At 39.6% G+C, this 23,328-nt stretch overlaps 1 protein-coding gene across 1 annotated transcript in view; it reads right to left on the bottom strand.

Annotated features, from left to right (window-relative positions):
- The window catches only part of LOC127526207 (mucin-19-like), a 62,599-nt gene extending 47,275 nt beyond the window's left edge, over positions 1-15,324 (bottom strand). Inside the window, exons 1-4 of the mRNA XM_051921023.1 lie at positions 15,254-15,324; positions 7,190-7,222; positions 5,683-5,914; positions 1,825-1,954 (exon numbers count right to left, since the gene is read on the bottom strand). Of these exons, the coding sequence (XP_051776983.1) occupies positions 1,825-1,954; positions 5,683-5,914; positions 7,190-7,222; positions 15,254-15,305 (447 nt within the window). The 5' untranslated portion in view covers positions 15,306-15,324. The remainder of the gene's footprint in view (positions 1-1,824; positions 1,955-5,682; positions 5,915-7,189; positions 7,223-15,253) is intronic.
- Positions 15,325-23,328: the final 8,004 nt, after the last annotated feature.

The raw sequence follows: 23,328 nt of genomic DNA, 5'->3' as shown, positions 1-23,328 counted from the left end.
CAATAGAGTTTTTTGCCTAGGGCCCCCAGAGTCTCTGGAACCGAGTGTGTTCTGTGGAAAATGATTTGCAGATTTATTCTCAACAAGACACATTTCTTTGAGTTGTATTTCACAGCAACAAAACCAAGCGTTTCTGATGCAGCATGTCAACAGGATAAGTTCATAGTTGATCATGTAGGAAGCCACAGGTCTATTTTGAAGTACCCCAAATTAATTTTTACTATGTTGTCTGTGAACAAGCACTTAGAGGTTACCTTCAAAACATGGTACTGTTTCAACCACTGTAATAAAAAAAAGTGTTAAACTATTTTATCTGCTTTCATACCAAAAGAAATAGGATTCTGAATTACTGCTGTTCTGCCATGAACGACCAGTACACTCTTTGGTATATACATTCTTTAGTCTGAGTGAACATACTCCTTTTGTTAAATTTCCTTATAGAAAAAAGGGTTGATTGCATATAGCCTGTAATAAAACACTAGTCACATTGTTGGTCAACACAATGCTGGTCAGATGTGACTGTAAAAGAGCTGAAGAGAATACTCAAAACCTTGTCCATTGCTCCTAATAAGACCATTACAATAATTAATACAATGAACACAGCTGTGTTTCTACTAAGAGAATCATAACCAAATCAAAAGCCTGTGATTAAAAATGGTGTTCACAATAAAGCAATCTATTCTAGCGATACAAAAAACTCAAAATGACCTTAGAAAGGCTCTCAGGCTGACAAAAAAGCTAATAATTTGACAAGGTAGAGATATAGTATTGAATTTGAGGGCACTGGGGCATAATGGCTTGCAAAATGTATCACCAACTAAAAGGTGAATACCAGCAAAATCATCATAACTCCTAGGTAAGCTGAATATTTTATTTTGTTTTTTTCTGGGCTCATAATGTACAGGGAGTTGCCCAGAGGTGGCTGGGCGGTCTCATGGTTTCGAACCCCTGCAGATTTTATTTTTTTTCTCCAGCCGTCTGGAGTTTTATTTATTTTTTTTCTGTCCTCCCAGGCCATCGGACCTTACTCTTATTCTGTGTTAACTAGTGTTGTCTTATTTTAATTCTTACTTTGTCTTTTTTCTCTCTTTTTTCTTCATCATGTAAAGCACTTTGAGCTACATTATATGTATGAAAATGTCCTATATAAATAAATGTTGTTGTTGTTGGAGTGTAGTGCAACACTCCTTTGCAGATTTGCTAGCCCTTGTAATCACAAGACATTTTAAAATTCTCACTGTCATCAACATAATGTCATTGCCAAAGACAAGCAAAGTAGCAACTTGAATGCACAGTTGCTACAACAAAACAAAATAAATAAGCAACTCACAACTGATTACTTTTAAAAGACAAATCATAAAATATACTTGTCATGGTTATTATCCTTCCAAAAAAAGGATAATGTGTATACAATATATCAACGAGCACCGGTAAGGAAATGACATTAGATCCTTGCTCCATGGATCATTTATGATTCATATCCAAACTGCATATGGGATGAGAAATTGTCTTAAATGTCCATAAGTTATCATGATACTTAGCCTCTGGCCGTTTCTGAATACACTGCACTTTTAGACATTTAATGGATCAAACATTTGTGATCACCAAAAGATTAATCATTTCTCTAGTCTGTAACTAATAAAAAAGTTCTACAAAGGCTTCTGAAGCAGTGTTCTTTTTCCTTTGGTATAACTAGCAATTGTATCTTACAGCCAACATACAGTATGCTTGGTTTTCCTCTTACCTTCAATAGGATCCAGAACCTGCTCTTAGAGCATGTCCTTTATTGGCATAAAATGAAAAAAGGGGAGAATTACATCTTACCCAGACTTTAACTATGGTGCTTCCTTGGGTTTCCCAATACACTTTCAGAAAATGTCTCCTGCTCTCCAGTTTTTTGTAAATGCCATAATTATGTATATTAATGGTTTTCTGGTCATAAGGAAGAGAAATGCTGCAAAGTAAAAACAAATTTTTAACTGTGTAACATAACATAACTTTCTTAAACCCATTTATTCCAATTCAGGGCAGGAATCTGGCAATACTGGAAAATAGCCCTGGACAGGATACTAGTCCATAACTGGGACCACTTACTGGTACACTCACACTCGTAACTGTAATGTGCTTTTAGAACCACCACTTAATCTGATTTACATATTTTCAGGTATGTAGAAGAAATATCAGAACACCCAGATAAGAGCCACAGATATGACACATTGCAAAACAAAGAATAGTATGAAATCCATTTAATCCAGTTTTGGAGTCACTGCTTATCCTGAAGCATTGGACACTAGATGGGAGCCAACCTAGGGCAAGTCATCAGCCAATTGTAAGGCATAGTCTCTCAAATACAAAAACAGGACCAATGCTGAGTTGCCAGGAAATATAAATTGCACATATGTTTAACAGTTAGAGGAATATTGGAGCAGCTGAAGAAAAACCTAGGCAAGTACAGAGCATGCAAACTCCACAAATTCAGTGACTATATATATATATATATATATATATATATATATACAGTATATATATTTATATATACAGTATATATATATATATATATATATATATATAAAGTGACAGGTGGCTGGGGGCGAGACCCGGCCTGGACGCCCCGGAGGACCGTAGGAGGACTTACGCCTCCCCCAGACCATGTGGGGGCAACCGCCCTGGTAGCTATGGGAACCATGCCTTTGGAGCCCTGGACCACAGCACTTCCGCCAAAACCGGAAGTGCTGGGGGAAAGAGGATCGAGGACACCCGGAGTGCTTCCAGGTGTGCAACCGGCACTTCCACCACACTGGGGAGTGCCGGTGGAAGATTGTTGGGAAGCACCTGGAGCACATCCGAGTGATTATAAAAGGGGCCGCCTCCCTCCGTTCGGGGGCTGGAGTCGGGTGAGGAGAAAGACAAGGTCTTGGAGAGGCAAGAAGGTGGCCTGAAGAAAGTGAGGCATTTGGAGAAAGAGGCCTGGACATTGGGGGAAGTATTGGGTTGTGTGTCACTTTGTATATAATGGACTTTGTAAATAAATGTGTGTTGGGTGACTTGAACGTGTCCACCTGTCTGTGTCCAGGTCATCTTCCACAATGGCACCCAACGTGGGGCTATCTGCCTGTTCCAAGGTGGGAACCCCTATTAAAAAATAATTTTGTGGATGGCACAGCAGGTGCACCCTCACACATGCCGTGGGAGCAGCGAGCACACAGCCCAGCACGTGAGACTCACCCCACGGACCGCCACCAGTCCACAGAAGAGCCATTTCCCCCTGGTGCCGGTGAATGACAATGAGTGGTGCAGGACTGCAGTGGACATTGCTGAAGGCACCCGGGACAGCATTGCATCTAGTGAGGCCATGCCGAGGACATCTTCTTGGACAGACGGGACGTGGAAGGCAAGTTCCCTGCTCGCCAGCAACCGGCCCTGGGGGGCCGCGTGTGTTTTGTGTTTTGCAGGCAGGGACTGCCTGGATCTGCGTCTGTGGCAGACGCGTGCTGGTCTGCGGGGCTTCGGCAGCGCGGCGGTAGCTGCGTGAGCTGCGGAGAAGGAGCTGCTGTAGCTCGAAAGACCGTCGCCGCACCCAGAAGAAGGGAGACAAGATGGCCTCGGACCAGAAGTCCCTCCCCAAAACAGGCACGGGATTGGAAGGTGTGTCTTGTGACCCCGCCAATGATTGGATGGAGGCGGGACCAAGGATTGTCCATCTCGGGCTGGGGAAGGACCCGATTGGGCCGGAGGAATGGCCCCACAGGAAGCAGCCAGAGGATGTGACTGAAAGCCAGGTAAGTCCATTGGGATTAATAAAGTATCTATCTATCTATCTAAGTCAATCACCGGCTGACTTTCTGTGCTTGCCTGCAGCTCTGTGTCAGCTGGAGGTCTGCCTTCAGCCCACAGAGTCGCTGTCTCAGGTGCTATGTGCCCTCCATGCGGAGTTGCAGAAGCTGGAGGGGTAGACAATCACATCAGTGCAGGCGCTGTGTGCATCAACAGAATGGGATGACGCTGAATCCCTCGGCCGGAGCGGTACGGCGGACACGGTGAGTAGAACCGACCCCGTAAAGCATTAGGGAGATCCCACCGAAAAGGCCCATGACGTAAATGATCGGAACCAAGTAGGGGGGGTCTCCAACAAAGGACCAGGCAGCGGGTGCTGCACATTCAGTGAGGGGAGAGAGAGTGAGAGGGCAGGCAGGACGTGGGCTGATGTGTGCCCTGGGTCCTAGCGCCCTCAATGTGTGTTGGGTGACTTCAACGTGTCTGCCTGTCTGTGTCCAGGTCATCTTCCACAATATAATGTCGGAGGTGGCTGGGGGGGCGAGCCGGCTAGGACGCCCAGGAGGACTAGAGGAGGGTTTATGCCTTTCCCAGACCATGTGGGGGCAACCGCCCTGGTACCTTTGGGGGCCACGGGTACAGAGCTTTGAAGCTCAACCCTGTAGGGGCCCGTGGTCACCGCCAGGGGGCACCCCTATGTCTTTGGAGCCCTGGACCTCAGCATTTCCGCCACACCCGGAAGTGCTGGAGGGAAGAAGAGCAGGGACACCCGGAGTGCTTCCGGGGATGCAGCTGGCACTTCTGCCACACTGGGGCGTGTCGGTGGAAGATTGCCGGAACACACCTGGAGCACGTCCGGGGGACAATAAAAGGGGCTGCCTCCCTTCATTCAGGGCTGGAATCGGGTGGGAGAGGATGAGGTCTCTGGAGGAGGCAAGGAGGCGGCCTGAAGAAGATAAGGCATTGGACTGTGTGGCCAGGACTTTTGGGACTTTTGGGGTTTATGAGCACTTATTACTGTAAATAATTATGTATAATAAACATGTGTTGGGTGATTTACAAATGTCTGCCTGTCTGTGTCCGGGCCAGCATTCACAATATATATATATATACACACATACACACACACATTTACACATGTTATCATCAAAATAATATAATTTATGGAGGATTTGAAACAGTTTGTAGGTTTGTGCTAATGATGTAACTTAAGCTACTATGGATTATTAATGCCAGTGGGGGAGCGCATACATGAGTACTGTTATATATTTGTTTACTTCAAGGTGACAAGTTGCCGCTCTTCAGGGCTAACACTGACTCGCATATTGGTTGACCAGTGTGTAATATGGTATTTTATCAGCTTTTCTTTTTCTTATTTCTTCACAGATTACACACATGCTGTGCAGTCAGAGGGTGAACCCAGTAACAGTGGCAATGTTTTCTCTGCCTACATTGCAGTATCAGGAGGATTTTTAACACAAGGAGGTCAAGGCTCAGGTCTAATAAATCCAACTGATTGATATTTTGTGAATCTAATGAAAAATACTCTGAGCTGCCTGATAACTGCTCCCCACACGAAAACCCACAAAACTACAATCTGGGCTGCAGGTTGGCGTTTACCAGAGGCAAACGATCGCAAATGTAATGTTATATTGAAGTCAATTAAGCGGCTCCGGAAAATTCAACTTAAACGCCTAGATCGCTCAGAGCGCATTTATTTAACCAAGATCTGAACGCCCATATGGACAGGACCTTATTGATACAGCTATCACATGACTAGTTCATGTTTTACTACAATAACTTATTCTTAAATTATTCTTACAGTCCTATGCTTTTTGCATTATTATTGAATCTAATGTGACATAAAACATACAAATTGTAAAATATTTTTAAGAACATTAATAGTACCTTTGTCCATCAACTGATATTACACCATTTTCAATAACGGTGTCAAGCTTGTCCACAGTGATCTTTACTACGGTAAAGTAACCATTGAGATCTCGTTGGATATTAATGTCAAACTCAGCACTGCTTTGAGGAGAGTTGAAGCGGCTCAGCACTAACTCACAAGTTGACTGCAAGTAATGGAGAGTTTCTTGGTAGGTTTTAAAGGACCCAGTTCCATATGCACTGCACTCATCTAAAATCAGAAAACATATTATTTGCATAAAAATGTAAACTTGTTTTGTTTGCATGCTTAATTAATATTGTGGTTAAACATTTTCATTTATCTGTGTTTCTTTAATGTTACCTTGGCAAAGGAGCCATGACCCATAGAACCAGGCTGAACCTGATACCTATACCAAGACATCTTTTCATCATGTTTCTATATTTTAGATAACCTACAAAGTGAATTTCGCACTACAGGATAGTGGCAATGTGGAAAGTGTGTAAGTTAAGCATGCAAATAAGACTTTCTTTGTACTCTGTACACATGACAATAAACCAGAACTGAACTGATTACACTTCACTACATTTTTATTAAAGCAAAAATACTGAAGAAATGAAAAAACAGAGCAAATCAACACAAACCAATTACCAAATTCTTTTACTCCCTATCATTAAAGAAAGAGAACAACTTGGGATGGTGTTTTTCTGTGAGTAAAACTAATTAGCAACCTTTTACTATTTCTTGTTGATACATATTTTTTCAAGTTCAGAATTTTCAGACGATTCTAATTTTACGATTTGATTTCAGTGCAGGTTGATTCATAACAACTTTATATCAACTTTGAACGAATGAATCAACTTTGAATCATCTTGATAACATTACCAAATGCAGCTACTGTTGCTGTCCACTGTAGCACAGAGTCTTGCAGCACTCTCTCTGTATCCTCACTGCAGTTGCATTCCACAGTCAATGTTTAGAGCTTCTTTTGGCTGGTGACTGGTGAAATCATCTACTGTTATATATAGTTCTTTACAAAACTAGATATTTAGGTCAATTTTACTTAGGCAGACAGTCCCTGAAAGTTACTGGATACTGTGTAAGCAATGCTATTTAGCAAGACAAACGAAATGTCAAAAACACCCACCTATAAGTCACACTAATGTTTATGCTATTTAACCAATCCTAAAAGACTTAGACATGTATAAAGAGCTTAGATCATCTGGTGTGAACTGAGCCATGTTCAGCTTTCTTCTTATACATCTATACAAATTTTGTTTTGTTGTTTTTTTTTACAGATACTTTATAATTTTCTGTAACTTTAATCATGTTTAACCTTTTTGTACACTTCATTCTCATGGCCAGAGGATGACAGCAAACAGCACCACTGTCCCTCCTCAATGTTGTTCTCTTGTTTAATATTGCTTTCCTGTTTTTCCTGAATCATAAGCACTTTTCTTTTTAAACCCTTTGTATTTAAGAGATTGCACTCACAAAGTACTATATTAAGATAAATAAAACACTTACCAAAGGTTAAACCATCTGCAGTGGTGGATTGACCTAGACACAAAACACAATTTATTACAATCATTGTATTTGACAACATAAACCTGGAAATCATTAGTCATATTGTAGCTTTTACTACCTCAAGGTAGAATATTCAACAGTTTAAATAGAATCTGCATGTCTTTTCATTCCTAATCTTGATAAAAAATAACTGTATAAAAATACAATATAGCGACAGATCATACACTGTATTTAATATTGAAATGGCTGGTGAGCAGAAAAAATAATTAACTTTCAAAATAAATAATCATTTCCTATGGGATACATAAAACAATTCCATTGCACTGTTTTAGATAAAGTAGAATATTTAATTTTCACATACACATATTAAACTAAATATACAACAGAACATTTTTATCTAAAGAATAATACTATTTAGGCTCACTACTGGCTAAATTTCTTTTACCAGTCCACTTTAATTAGAATATCCGAGAACTGGGTTCAAATTGTGTTCTGGGATGTATGTGTTAGTTTAGTCTGTCACTCTGAATTGTCCCAGTGTAACTGCAGAGAACTATATCCTTATGGATTGGCTGGCATTTCTTTTTTCTTAGCACATGACCACTTACTCCATTCACGTCTGTTAACCCTGGGTTCAGTATGCACATTTCATAAAAAAAAAAAAATCAAAGCCTTTGTTGCAGCCTGCAGTAAACTACATAAACTGTACACATGCACCATTTGTGTGCAGAACTCCCAGAAAAGCAGCACCGTTAGGTCAACACTGACAGTACATCCAATCAGTTACAAAATGACTGAAGCCTTCAGCAGCAGGTTTGCCAGGTCCTGCAAATATTTCCATTCCAAAGACGGCTGAGAACCCAATTAATGGAGCCATGGAACAGCTTAACTCTTTCAGGGCTGATGTCGACTTTTGTCAAAAGGAGGAGTTGACAATGATAATGAACTGTAAACTGTGACAAAACCAACTGTTACGTTGGACTCTTATTGCAAGAAGGAAAGTTAGCTTCATTGGTTTGACCGAGATTCCCTGTGCTAACGTGAGTAGCAAGGCGCACACAATGGCAAAAATGGCACTGACATCTGGCGAGAGATCAAAGCAAATGCGAAAAGCAAAATACTCCATGGACGACATCTTGCCTGTTATCTCTGAACTGGACTATGACTTGTCAGACTCTGATTTTGATACAAGTGACTGAAATCGAAGGTGAGGTTCCAACTTCAGCTGATTGGTCCCCAGCTAGTTGTGGTTCTGACAATGTTCGCCAGGGAGGACTGCCACTTAACAATCAGAATGTAATGCACTGCGACCGTGACTGCCACCGCTGCTGCTGCCGCCCCAGCTGCGCAAAGACAGCCCGGCAGCAAGCCTGCCGCTCATTCTTGGCAAACTGGCAGCCACAGCGTGCAGCAACAGACGTTTTATGTTGATTTCTGTGTGAAACCATCGTTTTTTTGGAAAAAATATTCAGCCCTCAAAGAGTTAATAGAGCACCAAAATGGTCAGAATCGAGCCCACTTATTAAAACATACACAATTACACAAAGTTAATTTAGTAACACCAACCAACCTAAAACTCCATGTTTGGGGTTGTGAAAGAAAAGGTGGATCACCCAGTGAAAACTACATCTAAACACAGGGAAATCTCACACTCAGGGGTATGGCACAGAGTTGAAACCTGGGAATCTGGATTTGCACATTGACCACTATGCCGCCATAATGCCCAGTGTGATAATTTAATGTGGAATTTGGCAAATGTTTTATTTAAAATATTTAAATTACTGTTAATATAGGGTTTATTGCAAGCAGCTCTAATCTTAGTGGGACCAAGTGAGCCCAGAGGTGAGATGAAGTTAAAAGATGTGACAAAATATTACAAGAAGCCAATTTGAAGAGAAATAAACAGCTAAAACAAGAACATGACAGGTTAAAATAGTGTCTAGAGAATGAAAAAGAACTTCAGAAATGGTAAGAATAATATAACGTTGACACTTCCTGCGTTGCTCACTTTCAGTGTAACATGGCAAGTCACAGCTCAAATAACTGGAAAGGCTGTTTTTTTTTTGTTTTCACCTGTTTGAATAGAAAGTCATTTACAATGCTAAAAAGAAACCTTTTTCAGCTAAATAAATACATTAACATTTGGATTAATTTGGACCAATTATAATAATCAAAACCTGAAAAATTGTTGTTGTATAGCTTTAAATAGGAAAATTTCATTTTATTGTATTCAGCTGCCTTTCTTATTTCTGTATTTAGCTAAAAGCAATATGATGTCAAAAACAAATGAAGCAGAAATTCTAAGACTTTTGAAAAGTGTGCCTGGAATCCCAGTTGGCTGGCCTGAAATAATAATAATAATTCTTTACATTTATATTTATGCTTTATCTCACTACTTAAACCTCTTTTCATAGTGAGTGGGAAGCCACTTCAATCACCACTAATATGTAGCACCCACCTGGATGATGTGACGACAGCCATTTTTGCTCAAGTATGCCCACAACACATTAGTTGTTAGGTGCTGAAGTGGTGAGAAGGAGATAGCCTATTAGAGGCACGGGATGATTAGAGGGCCAGAATGACTAGGCTGAAGTGGGCTATTTAGCCTGGACATCAGGATACAACCTACTCTTTACCAAGGATGCCCAGGGATCTTTTATGACCACAGAGAGTCAGGACCTCACTTTTATGTCTTATCTTAAGGACAGCACCATTTTTATGGCACAATGTCACCATTACTGCACTGAGGCATTGTGACCCACATTCAGACAACAGGCTAACTTCCCCCTGCTGACCTCACCAACACCTCTTCCAGCAGCAACCCCTGCTTTTTCCTAGATGGCCTCCCATCCAAGTACTGGCTGGGCCTGAACATACTTAGCTTCAGGTGGGTGACGTCTTCTGAAGTGCACTGAGATGACAAAGTACTGATACACCTTAACAAAGACATTTGGAAAAATTAGTTCTTTAAGATTTAAGGGTTGTATTGGACAGGACATGAGTCAGGTTATAATGTGTGTGCTGTGAATGTAAGGTGACAATGATTGGCCCTTTGATGATTATTTGGCCTTCGGGTTCAGATAGTTATGAAGAAACTGTAATAATTTGATTGTTGGTCTGAAAATTGTACTGTTTCTTATTGGGAGCACACACTTTTATTTGATACTTTACCAGGTCATGGTGTCACCCTTTTTTGATGACAATAGGCTATCCAGCAGAGATTTGTGGAGACATTCTCATATGGAAAGAATTAAATGTATATAAAAGCAGTAATTGTGATATTGTTGACCAATAAATTCCATTATCACCACAGTATGCTCTTTGCTTAATCTTTGACAGTACTTCCTTTCATGAAATACAGTATTTTTGAAGTAGTTTGTTCAGCTCTGTTTTTTTCTGCTTTTTGAGATTACTTTTTATGGGGTTTTAGATTTGTTCTAGGCCACATCTGTTAATTATTTGGTTTTTTTTAAATAAGTGGTAAGAAAATATTAATCATTTTATAACTATATGCAAGCTTGTACGTTGGCCAGAGAAGATTTATGCTTTATAAATTATTATATGTATGGTTTATGTATTCAGTACATTTGTTTTAATCATTTATAACAACAAAATGACTTGGGATAAAATAATAATTCTAAGAATGAAAAAATGTGTACATTTCTTAGGAACTTACCATCACTGCTTTTGTCACCCTGAGAACTGATACCTAGTTTAAAGAAAAAAAAAAGTTTGCTTATATTTTGAACATATATAAAAATATCAAAAGAACAATATCTTATCAAATCCAAATAACTTAGATACAGGATTTCCATTGGACCAATTTTGCTTTACCATGTCTTGGACTGTAGTAGCTGTAACTGCAATGAGAATTCAAGCAAAATGACACCTTTTATTGGCTAAGTGAACAGATTACAATATGCTGGATTTATATTGCATGAACCCAGAAAGAACAGGCTAAATTCATAAAGAAGACACCCCAAGGTGAGACTATATCTATATAGTATATACAGTAAATAGTATTCACTGTGCCATTGCACCACCCATAGGAAACATGAAAATTAATCCATACTACGAGATGAGAATTAAAATGGCAACTCCTTTTGGATGTGATTCAAATGTCAATCTAAAGTACTGATCCCTGTATGTATTTCTTCCAACATAAAGTGTAATTAGCAAAGTAACCTCACATTTTCTGCTTGTGTGTGTGACTGGAACAGTGACCAAGGTCCCATCTGTTAGGGGTGTATATTACATCAAAGACTTTAGAACGTGTGAATCTTAGTTTAAACCATTGCATCAACATGTGTGAACAACAGGAAGGGCACCAATTTAAATATGCGTTATGAGTTTGAATTGTATAAAAGAGAAATATTCCTATGAAATTGTCATCATATACTGTATATAGTGCCTTGAAAGAGTATTCAACCCCCAACCCTTTTTGATCAGTTTTATTGGGAAATTTTGTTGGCACATTAAACTCACATTTTCACAGTACTGGTCAAAGAAGGAAGAAAATTATAACCTATTAAAAAAGTTTAATTCCAAAAAATGGAAATTTTTAGTATTCATCAGCTCATTCAGTGCTTGGTTCAGCCATCAACTAAATGTTTTGGATAAGTCTCTACTAATTTTACAAAACATAACAGAGTAAGATTCTTTCTTACAAAATTGTACAATCTATCAGGTTAATTGGGGAGAAGCAGTTGACAGAAAGTTTTAGGTACTCACCACAGGTTTAAAGGGGTTAGAGCCAGGACTGTGACTGGGCTACTTGTCCAGTTTGATCCACTTCATTGTTTCTAATTTTAATCCACTTGATTCTTTCTCTGGCAGAGTGTTTCGGGTTATTATCATGTTAAAAGCCAAACTTCCACCCCAGTTTAAGTTTTCTAGCAGAGGGGAGCAGTTTAAATATCTCTGTTGTGCAGCATTCACGTTCAAATTAATCCTGACCAGATTACCACACCCTGTTGCTGAAAAGCATCCTCACAAGATGCTGCTGCTACAGTCACATTCTGCCGTGGAGATGGTGTTACTCGACTGATGTGCATTGTTAGATTTCATGCTACACATACCCTTTAGTGTTAAAGACAAAAAATTCTGATTTAGTCTCATCACACCACATCATACTTCTGTCCCAGTGCTATCTTGCCCTCCCAGAACACTAAGCTGGATCAAGTGGCTTTTAGGTTTGTTACGTTACTTGGATGGCTCATCAGCAGTCAACTTTGGTTATTTGTGAAAACACTTGCTGAGTGTAATATGTTTTAATTGAATGTTACTTCTTTTGCCAAGAATTTTCATTACATTTTCAGAAGTAAACAAAACTGACAATAACTTAATGTTCTAGGGCAGGGGTGGGCAAAGTCATTCCTGGAGGGCCGCAGTGGCTTCAGGTTTTTGTTCCAACCCAATTGCTTAATAAGAAGCACTTATTGCTCTAGAAACACTTCTGCTTCATTTTAGTTGTCTCCCTCGTTAAGATTATGAACCCTTATTGCTTATTTAAGTCTTAAACAGCTGCATTCTTGGTTTTTAATTGCTCCTTGTTAGCAATAAGATGCAAATGACAAAAGAAACCAGCAGTTATCCATTTTGCTTGTTACCCTTTATGCCTGTGTGTATTTATCCTGCACTATTTGGTTTAATTAAATACTTGGAAGGAAAGAGAAGAGAAAAAAGTGAAGGATTGAGAATTACCCCTCCGTTTTACACTTCAAAGTATTTGGATGATATCCTTAGAATGGAAAAAAAAATCCAGCATATGAGAATGACTTGACATAGCAGAGTTAAAGCACTAACAAGCCATTAAATGTAATTACTGGCAAGGATTGTTTTCTAATTAAGCAACTGGGCTGGAACAAAAACCCGCGGCCACTGCGGACCCTCCAGGACTGACTTTGCCCACCTCTGTTCTAGGGATTTGTTTGGTTTTAGCAAGCTGGATACGTAGTTGGCTTGGAGAAAGAGAAGTGCCAAATTTATATTAATGTCAACAAGTTGTAAAGTGAGATATTATAGATGACGACACTTTTGTTTAAGCTTTAGAAAACAAATTAAACCTAATGTTTGTAATGTATGTTAAGACTGGGATACAAATGAGGAACTGCCAATCAACCTGAATGACTGCTTTATACAAATGGTAAAAATACTTCATGAAAGTTATTTTCCTCGGCACTGAAAGACATATGGAGAAATGGCTGAAGAATACCGTATAAAAAGAGATTATGCCTTGGTTGCCTCGAAGTCCAAAAATACAATTTTTAGCAAAAAGTATACAGGCTTTCCAAGCAGCATTGAAAAAAAGGCAGGAACCAATGTGAAACAGGCCATCACAAGATACACTGATGTACAAACTCATTCATGTTGGGTTCGTTTAGAATTACCAATTAACCTAACTCATAGGTCTTTAATTAAGCATCCAGAAAAAACTCCACATAAACACAAAGAGAGTGTGGCATGCACATCTCCCTGTCTCTAAAGGTGGCAGGCAGTAGCAGCATTGAGCTACCCAGACTTATTTGGAGCTGTATAAAAACAGCATAGCTGCTGTTTGACTTGTAAAACAACTAAAGCAAGTTGAAAGTCCCATTGCATGGTGACAGACAATAGACTTAACTAATGGAAGGAAAGATAAGGTGTTCATGTAAGAAGCAAGTTAGTCAAAAAAACTGAACTGCTGCCAACACAAAAGATAGTCATGTCTACGCATCTAAGTGTGCAGGAGTCAAAGAAGCTGTTAGAGGGAAAATGCACAGAACTGTGGATGGAGTGGAAAGAGTCAGTTTTATATAGAAACACGTCCTGCAAAAAACACTACATGTCTGATGTGCAGAAAAGCAGGTCAGTTAACAAAGATGTGTAGACTGTCAGTGTGAGCTGAAAGACACTCATTTTGAAGGGGAAATTCAAACACATTCAGTGAAAAGAAAATCAGCAAAGAGTTCCTTTCACGAAGACGTATTCTTACATACAGTAGTGTTTTTGTAATATAGGTGTCAATTACAGGCCAGTTTTCAATGTTATTGGATTGATTTAAATGACACAGAGAAAAAGAGTACCGTATTATGAACAATTCTTAGACTGCAAAGAAAAGTAAAAGGAATCAACAACTACCAATGTCAGATTTGCTATGTTTGCAAAGAAGCAAGGATTGCAGGATAATCAGGAGCTTTTTACAAAAGGTGAATATGGGCCGTTATATGTGACATTGCGGAGATAGTAACAGCAAGGAGCCTCAGGCAGAAATTAAATTGCATAAGTGCCAATGGAATATGACTTGTCTAATTCAAATAGTGAGCCTTTAAGAGCAATACAAAGGCTCAAAAAATGAATTCTATTTCCTCATGATATACCTGAACAATTATCAAATTAAAAGAATTGTGCTAACAATGCAGAACATTTGTTTCTAGAGTACCTGGATTAGAAGAAGAATTGAAGGAATTGGTAATTAACACATAACTCTCTGTATGAATCAGAATAATCCTCAGCAGTCTGGAAGGTTAGCAGTGATCTACTTGAAAACCTCAGAACAGTAACATGTTAAATAACGTAACATGTATAATTCAGCATTAGACTAGAGCCTATCCTGGCTAAAGAGGAGAAAAAAAGGCAAAAAGCAGCCCTGGACAGCTGCTAGACCATAACGGGGAGAATGTTAAATAGATTGTGCACATATTAATTCTACATGTTACTATAACTTTTAAACATTATGTCCTACATTTTTACACAAACTGGAAAAGATTCTGTTATGTTATAATTACTCCACTGAAATTGTAGAAAATGTATATGCATTTGTATGAGAAATAAGAAACAAAAAGTGTAAAAATTCAGAAATAATTTAGAATTTTGAATGTACACCAAATTCTGTAAATTCTCAATAGACAGATAGATAGATAGAAATGTATTTACACATACAACATAAAATCATAATCTAAAATATTTTAAAAAATGCAAACCAATACAGAGGTGTACGACCTTGAAGTCTACAACTATTACACCCATTGTTCAATGACTGAGAGATAGATATATTATGGTTTAATGATGTTTAAAATATTTTACCTGGGATCAGAAAAACTCCAAGTAGGAGGAGGAGTGCCTGTACACACCTCATAGTGTCAGAACCTTCAACACCACTGATGAGGCAAAAGTGGTGGAGCAGTTGGAAGTGGTCTTTTATACTTCTATGATTTATTAATTTCATTTGACAAGCATGAGGAAATAAAAGCAAAGAACGAACGCACCCCAAAAAATTTTACGTGAAGGAACTTGCAACTTTTTCTGTTTTCCATGGTGTATGTGATATTCAGACTAGAAACCTGTTTGGCTAGTTATGTTTAATAGCACCTATGAAATAAATCACTATTAATGACTGAAGATACTTATGTTCTGATTAAAAGGCATACATTGTGTAGGTTTTCTTAATTGTCATGTATTTATAACAATGCATCTAGTGTATGTTAGACATTTAAATGTCATTTTATAATTACATTCTCAGTGTGTCCAAATTCTGGTACTTTTACCTCTAGTTGTTACAAGTATAACATCCTAAATGTTAGCAAGTATAGTAGAGTTAAAGACCCATCCCTGAATAAAACTGGAGAAATATGTAATTGTATATGTGCACAAGGACTGGCACAGCTTGTTCCACCAAAATGAGGGCAAACTGTTTACAGTGTAACTTTTGTAGAAATACAGTTTTGAACATAAAATTAGTGAGAAGTCAATCAAAATGACACCCTTTATTGGCTAACTAAAAAGATTACAATATGCAAGCTTTCAAGGCAGCTTAGGCCCCTTCTTCAGGTGAGATGAGTTGCCTTGAAAGCTTGCATATTGTAATCTTTTTAGTTAGCCAATAAAGGGTGTCATTTTGATTCACTTCTCACTACATTCATAATGGCTAACACGGTACAACACCCTAGTACTACTAACATAAAATTACAAAAAAATGATTCATGTTTTAAAATGAAGAATTAAAAAGGCAGGTGTTGGCATGAAATATAAATTCTATTTGTCTCCTACCCTCCCAATAAAAAAATACATTAATGATGAATGTGATGATGTAGGAAAAGTAAATTTAAATAGTAAATTAACTGTCAGTGTACATTACATAAAATCATTATAATATACTTAACAAAATGGTAACATAATGCAAGCGTTTAACACTCCTGCAACACAGATCTAGCATCCTAGGTTTGAAGTCTGCAACAGGTCACTGTTTGTGTGGAGTCTGCATGGTGTTTCTGTGTCGGAATGTTTTCTAGATGCTCTGATTTCCTTACCAAATCCATCCATCCATCCATTTTCCAACCCGCTGAATCCAAACACAGGGTCACGGGGGTCTGCTGGAGCCAATCCCAGCCAACACAGGGCACAAGGCAGGAACCAATCCCGGGCAGGGTGCCAACCCACCGCAGGACACACACATACACACCCACGCACTAGGGCCAATTTAGAATCGCCAATCCACCTAACCTGCATGTCTTTGGACTGTGGGAGGAAACCGGAGCGCCCGGAGGAAACCCACGCAGACACGGGGAGAACATGCAAACTCCACGCAGGGAGGGCCCGGGAAGCGAACCCAGGTCCCCAGGTCTCCCAACTGCGAGGCAGCAGCGCTACCCACTGCGCCAACGTGCTGCCCCTCCTTACCAAATCCAAAGCTCCAAACAGGCCCTGTATAAGAATGTTCATGTGTGAGCTCTGCAGTTTTATCTTGTGCTCAGTGACCTTGAACTGGTTTGAGCATTTGACAATATTGTATACATGTTTTCCAAAGTTATGATACATACAGTACCTAGAAAAATTGATATCAATTTAGCTCTACAGTGTAATTTATTAAAACCATACTGACATGTTTTAGGTATATTTTGCTCCCATGAGAGTTATTGTGACACCAACATTGGCACTGTGCGCAGCACAATTAGATGAAATTCAAATATTTATGGTACACATATGATATATATCCATCTCTTTCCCCATTTTTGTATTTCAGTTCTGAAATGCTGGAATTTTCGGGAACTAAGGGGGTAAAGGCCAGGGAGAGCATGGTTTATCACAAGGCACTTCAAACTGGCACATACACAATAGCAGAATCTCCTGCAAAGGCCCAGACTTTACTCACTCTCAACCCTAATACTGAGTTAACCTCATTATCAAATTTACTGATAGTGGAGGAACGTTTCACTAAAGGAATGTTTTTGGAGCTATAGTAGAATTTTTTTTACCTCCTTTAGGTTCTTTGGGTTACACATATCCAATAACTGTCATTGGGCCCACAAAACTGAGGTTGTACCAAAAAAAAAAAAAAGAACAAGAGCACTTCTGCATTCTGAGACATCTGATGAAATTGAATTGAATAAATGGATTCTGATGAAAGTGTTTAGAAGAGTATGGTATATTTAAACAACACAGGAAAGTTTGGCAAGTTACAATGTAGACAATTGCAAGAGTTGTGCAGGTTGCAGCTGAAGTAAAGCTTCTGTCCTAAAGAAAGATTCTAACCACCCTGGGTAAAAATAGTTCTCGCCTACTCTCTTTGGTCAGGTAGATGGTATCCCAGCATTAAAGTCCAGACTTGCAGGTATGAAAAGCAATACTGAGTATGCTACAAATTCAAGGGTACCCCGTTATGCTGACTTACATTGCTTAATACTAGACTGTCAAATATCACTACCTACTGCAGAATATTATATATATTCATGTATGTTTTTGGCATTTCTATACCCTCTGTATAAGTTTTATTCCTCTGAGTTATTTCTTGATTTTTTATTGTTCCTGAAAAACATTTCTAAGAATTCCAATGCACAGGTTACAACTGCATGGTGCCCTGATAAGTGCGTCACAGTCTTGGAGCCTTATTTATACAAAGGAATGTAGAATGAGCCTAAATCTGAATGTGCAATTATTTCCTAAAAGTTCTTAGGAACAATTTGTAAAACATTCAGTTTCACAAATAACTTTTCCCTCCTAGTCATGGCCTGTTTTTATATCCCAAATTAAAATTCTGTGCATGTGAACAAGTGAAACATTTTCACCCACAGATTGCCCTTGCATACAGTATCTGTGTATGATTGGATATAATACCACAGAAAAGGCAAATAATTCCCTTTAATAACTGTAGTAAGATGGCAAGTCAACGCCAAACTTGAAGCCAAAACAAAAATGTGTCTTTAAATGCAATAGGGGTTCTGAGACAACACGTCTAATGGATCAGCACAACTGTCAAGTGTGGAATGCAACTGCTGGCACAGGTCCATAAGGATAGCTGTTGGCAGCCAATAATGGCTTGTGAGTCACTCATCATTCGCAGAAACGTCTAACTGATCTCTGCATAATGCTGCAGAATGCAGCTTTGACAAAGTCTTCTAGCCTAGGAGAGTAAGCATGGTCATGGCTTCTTACTTTTCAAAGATTTATGCTCATATACTGTATATACTGAACACAACATGCTAATTAATGATTAAAGATGCTAGACTGGTGAGGTAAATGTCACACTTTAATCGTAACATTTGGAAACAATTAGACAAAAAAAATGTAATAAAAATAATAATTTTTATTTCATTTATTTAAAAATAAAATAATGAGAAAACAATAGCGGGTATTTCATTATAGTCCACAGCAAAATGCATTTTAATATTTCAAATGTTCTTATTTAAATAGACTTAAATAGTTATTATCCATCAAGGCTTTGTCTTGTCACTCCAGTTTGTGTTTTTTATAAACAGGTTATCATGGCACAGCTGAGGGTGTAGGGTTGTCCAGCTGGTGAGGGCACAGTTTGCATTGTTGTCCTTTTTGCTTCATCTGACTGTGACCGTCAGGACACACTTGAGCAATTTGCTGCTGAGTGTGAAGCAGTAGGGATAAACATCTGCACCTTCAAGTCTGACGTCATGGTTCTGTCTTGGAAGTAGAGAGAAAAGAGTATAAGAGTAGCTTGCACTCTCCAGGCGGTAGCAATGAGGTTTCTTTGCAAAATGGCAGGGCAGACACTTTTCATTGAAGTGAGAAGCTCAGCAATTCAGGAGAGTCTCTGAGCAAAATCACTGCTCCACCAGATCGAAAGGAGGCAGTTGAGGTGGTTTGGACATGTTGTAAGGATGCCCACCAGGTGACCCCTGCTACAGCTGCTTTCACTAGGCACAGACCCTGCAGCAGATCTAGGATACAATGGAGGAATTATATCTCTTGGCTTGCCCAAGGAATTCCCTAGGAAAAGCTGGGGCTGACCTTCTTGGCCTGTTGATACTGCAACCTTCACCAGGAAAAGTGGTTGAGGAGATGAGATGAAATAAACCGTCTTTCTACTGCTTGGTCAAATTGTCTTTCTTCATTACCCTTCTGCCAGCATATATCAATATGTTCAGTAATTCTTTTCATAATTGATTTTAATTTAACCATTGTAATACTTTTACTTGTTTGTCTTTTTTCAGTTTATGAATTTATAAGACTAAAAAATGTTTTTTTTTTGTTTTGTTTTTTTAAAGGTGCTATCATTTTGTAGCTTTGGGTTGTTAGGAGACTATTTATTGCTAGGCACATGCTAGCCAACAGCATCAAATAGAATACAACCTTTTTTTAATTAAAGGATGGACTTGTGTAAAAACAATAATTTAATGTTGTACTTGGACTTTTTATTTTGCACCTTGTGAATTTTGATGATTGATTTTACTTTTAGTAAAGCGAATTTTCCAACAAAATGACCAATCTTCTGAAAAGCCTTGTTTTATTACTCTACTCTCCCCTTTTGTGTTATTAATATGTAGCCCTTGTGAGAATGTCTCAGATCTCATAGACTTACCACTGTTTATAAGGTATTGTACCATATACAGTGCATCCGGAAAGTATTCATAGCACATCACTTTTTCCACATTTTGTCATGTTGCAGCCTTATTCCAAAATGGATTAAATTCATTTTTTCCTCAGAATTCTACACACAACACCCCAACGTGAAAAAAGTTTACTTGAGATTTTTGCAAATTTTTTAAAAATAAAAAAAATAAGAAAGCACATGTAAATAAGTATTCATAGCCTTTGCCGTGAAGCTCAAAACTGAGCTCAGGTGCATCCTGTTTCCCCTGATCATCCTTGAGATGTTTCTGCAGCTTAATTGGAGTCCACCTGTGGTAAATTCAGTTGATTGGACATGATTTGGAAAGGCACACACCTGTCTATATAAGGTCCCACAGTTGACAGTTCATGTCAGAGCACAAACCAAGCATGAAGTCAAAGGAATTCTCTGTAGACCTCCGAGACAAGATTGTCTTGAGGCACAAAAATGGGGAAGGTTACAGAAAAATTTCTGCTGCTTTGAAGGTCCCAATGAGCACAGTGGCCTCCATCATCCATAAGTGGAAGAAGTTCGAAACCACCAGGACTTTTCCTAGAGCTGGCTGGCCATCTAAACTGAGCGATTGGGGGAGAAGGGCCTTAGTCAGGGAGGTGACCAAGAACCCGATGGTCACTCTGTCAGAGCTCCAGAGGTCCTCTGTGAAGAGAGGAGAACCTTCCAGAAGGACAACCATCTCTGCAGCAATCCACCAATCAGGCCTGTATGGTAGAGTGGCCAGACGGAAGCCACTCCTTAGTAAAAGGCACATGGCCGCCTGCCTGGAGTTTGCCAAAAGGCGCCTGAAGGACTCTCAGACCATGAGAAAGAAAATTCTCTGGTCTGATGAGACAAAGATTGAACTCTTTGGTGTGAATGCCAGGCGTCACGTTTGGAGGAAACCAGGCACTGCTCATCACCAGGCCAATACCATCCCTACAGTGAAGCATGGTGGTGGTAGCATCATGCTGTGGGGATGTAATTCAGTGGCAGGAACTGGGAGACTAGTCAGGATAAAGGGAAAGATGACTGCAGCAATGTACAGACATATCCTGGATGAAAACCTGCTCCAGAGCGCTCTTGACCTCAGACTGGGGCGACGGTTCGTCTTTCAGCAGGACAATGACCCTAAGCACACAACCAGGATATCAAAGGAGTGGCTTCAGGACAACTCTGTGAATGTCCTTGAGTGGCCCAGCCAGAGCCCAGGCAATTATGGTAGGTGTAGTAAAAGACAAGCAGGAGTTAAGTTACAATTTAAATAATGTATTATTGATAATAATAACAATATGCAAAGTGCATTTGAATATTGGCAACCATACAACCTGATAATAGGTGATGTGTCATTTCAGGCGGCACACAGACTTGTTAGTTACTTAAAATGTCTCTAGTTAAGGTATCATTTGTGGTCAGCTTTCTTCAGAACAGGCCGCATGCCTGTCTCAATATGGCCGACGAGCTGTGCTCTTCATTGTGTTCATGGTGTGTGAGATGGTCTTTCATCAGTTTGGTAAGAGATGTAGGTAAAGCAAGCAAATATATAGGTTTTCTGTCCAACCCCTAGAGCCAATAGGGCGTCGTGGTACTTAAAGACTTTTGATACAGGCCAATTTGAAACAGCCAGACTTCAGACCAATGGGGCAGAGAACACCTTCACACCTGCCCCAAAAACCATATGTTGAGTTGAAGTTTGCCAGCTAGGCAGTCTGGCTTTTCTGTGGGGGTTGACTGGGAGTCCTGCAGAGAATCATTGTCCAAACTTGTTTGAGGCACTTCCCCCAACCCTGTCCAAAACATTACAAAGGACTAGTTCTTAAAGGGGGGGAAGGGGTTCTTAACCATCAAACCATAGCTGTTCTTATCAATGATAGACATTAGTGTTACAAGTTACCAATAAAGACATACAAAATATTTATCAACTTATATGCAAAATTTCAGACCACAACAAGCCCTAAAGAAAGACTTTCGGAATTCCAGCCACACTCTTTATAAACTGTCTAAGAGGGCTTGCATTGAAAGTTCAGGATCTACAGTAGATCCCCATCCATACCCTTGAAGTAAATGGACAAAAGCTGTAATGATTTTACTTGCCCATAAATTCATTCCTCATACAGTAAAGTGCTAGTTGTTGTATAGTGGGTCTTCAGCTTAGACGAAAAATCCAGCTTTTAAATAAATAATCGCCACACTCGTGTCTTAAAGAGGGGGCATGGTAGTGTGGCAGGAGCAGTTCCCGGGCGCGATATGGGCTTGGGTGTTTCCACACTGAAGTGCACAGGTGTGGGATTGCCTATGTCCGTGATTGAAGCTGGGAGTTGCTAATCGCCGCAGCTGTGCCGCGTCCCCATTATAAATAAAAGAAGCGGGATTGCGGAGGGAGGAAGGAAAAAAAAAAACAAAGAAAAGAATGGAGGTTAAGGGAGAAGAAGGCAGGAGGCGAAGGAACTGAGCGAGCGAGATCAGGCTCACTGTAATAACGACAGGCAGCTGGAGAAGAGCCCCTTAGTAGAGTGTTTGGCCAACACTCGGCGACAGAAAGAAGTGGTCGTTCCTGCTGAGCGCTTAAGAGGAGCAGGAGTGACCGGAAGGTGGTTGGCTTGCCGCATAAAGCCGCAGAAGGCAGCAGCAGTTGTAGGCTTGGGAGGTTGAAGCTCCAGTGTAAGCGCCCTGATTGCTGGTGAATCCAAGTCTCAGACTGGAGGAGCTGAATGAAGCCAGGGATCGGGAAGCTACCAGACCAGCAGAAGGAGAAGGTCAGCTGCAGGTGGGGCGACTCCCCTGTTGCAGGGCCCGCATGGGAGAAGCAGGGGAGCTGCCAGCTAAAGAAGGCACCGGGTTTTGTTTTAAAAGGACTGCTTCCTGCCCTTGTTTTTAACCTCATTTTTAAATGGAATTATTTATTGAAATTATTTTAACCTCCACTTTGGGCCACTTGTTTTTAATGATTTTATTTTTTGATTTTTGATTGCACTGCAATATTTATTTGAACACTTTGGATTTGTTTTGTTTGTTTTTAATAAAAGTACTTCTGCAGTTTACACCATTTCCCTTGCTTCGCTTGGTTTACTCATTGTCCAGCTCATCCAGTTACAATACTGACAGTGTCGAGTTCAAGAGGCTCCCAAAAGGGAAGTGGGGGCATGAAGAAGAACCCTCATTGTCACACTAGTATTTAGATTGGATTGATAAGTGCACAAAGTAGGACACCTTTTCATCCAGGTGGGTACTCTGTTTGGATTTGTGTACACTGCCTAAATTTCATCTCTAAGTGAATCATGCATAAACACTTATCAGGTGACGTTTA

Source organism: Erpetoichthys calabaricus, chromosome 1 (genome assembly GCF_900747795.2).
Source record: "Erpetoichthys calabaricus chromosome 1, fErpCal1.3, whole genome shotgun sequence".
NCBI classification, from domain to species: Eukaryota; Metazoa; Chordata; class Cladistia; order Polypteriformes; family Polypteridae; genus Erpetoichthys; species Erpetoichthys calabaricus.
Note: the sequence above shows the minus strand (reverse complement) of the source record. Positions and strands in the feature narration are given on the sequence as shown.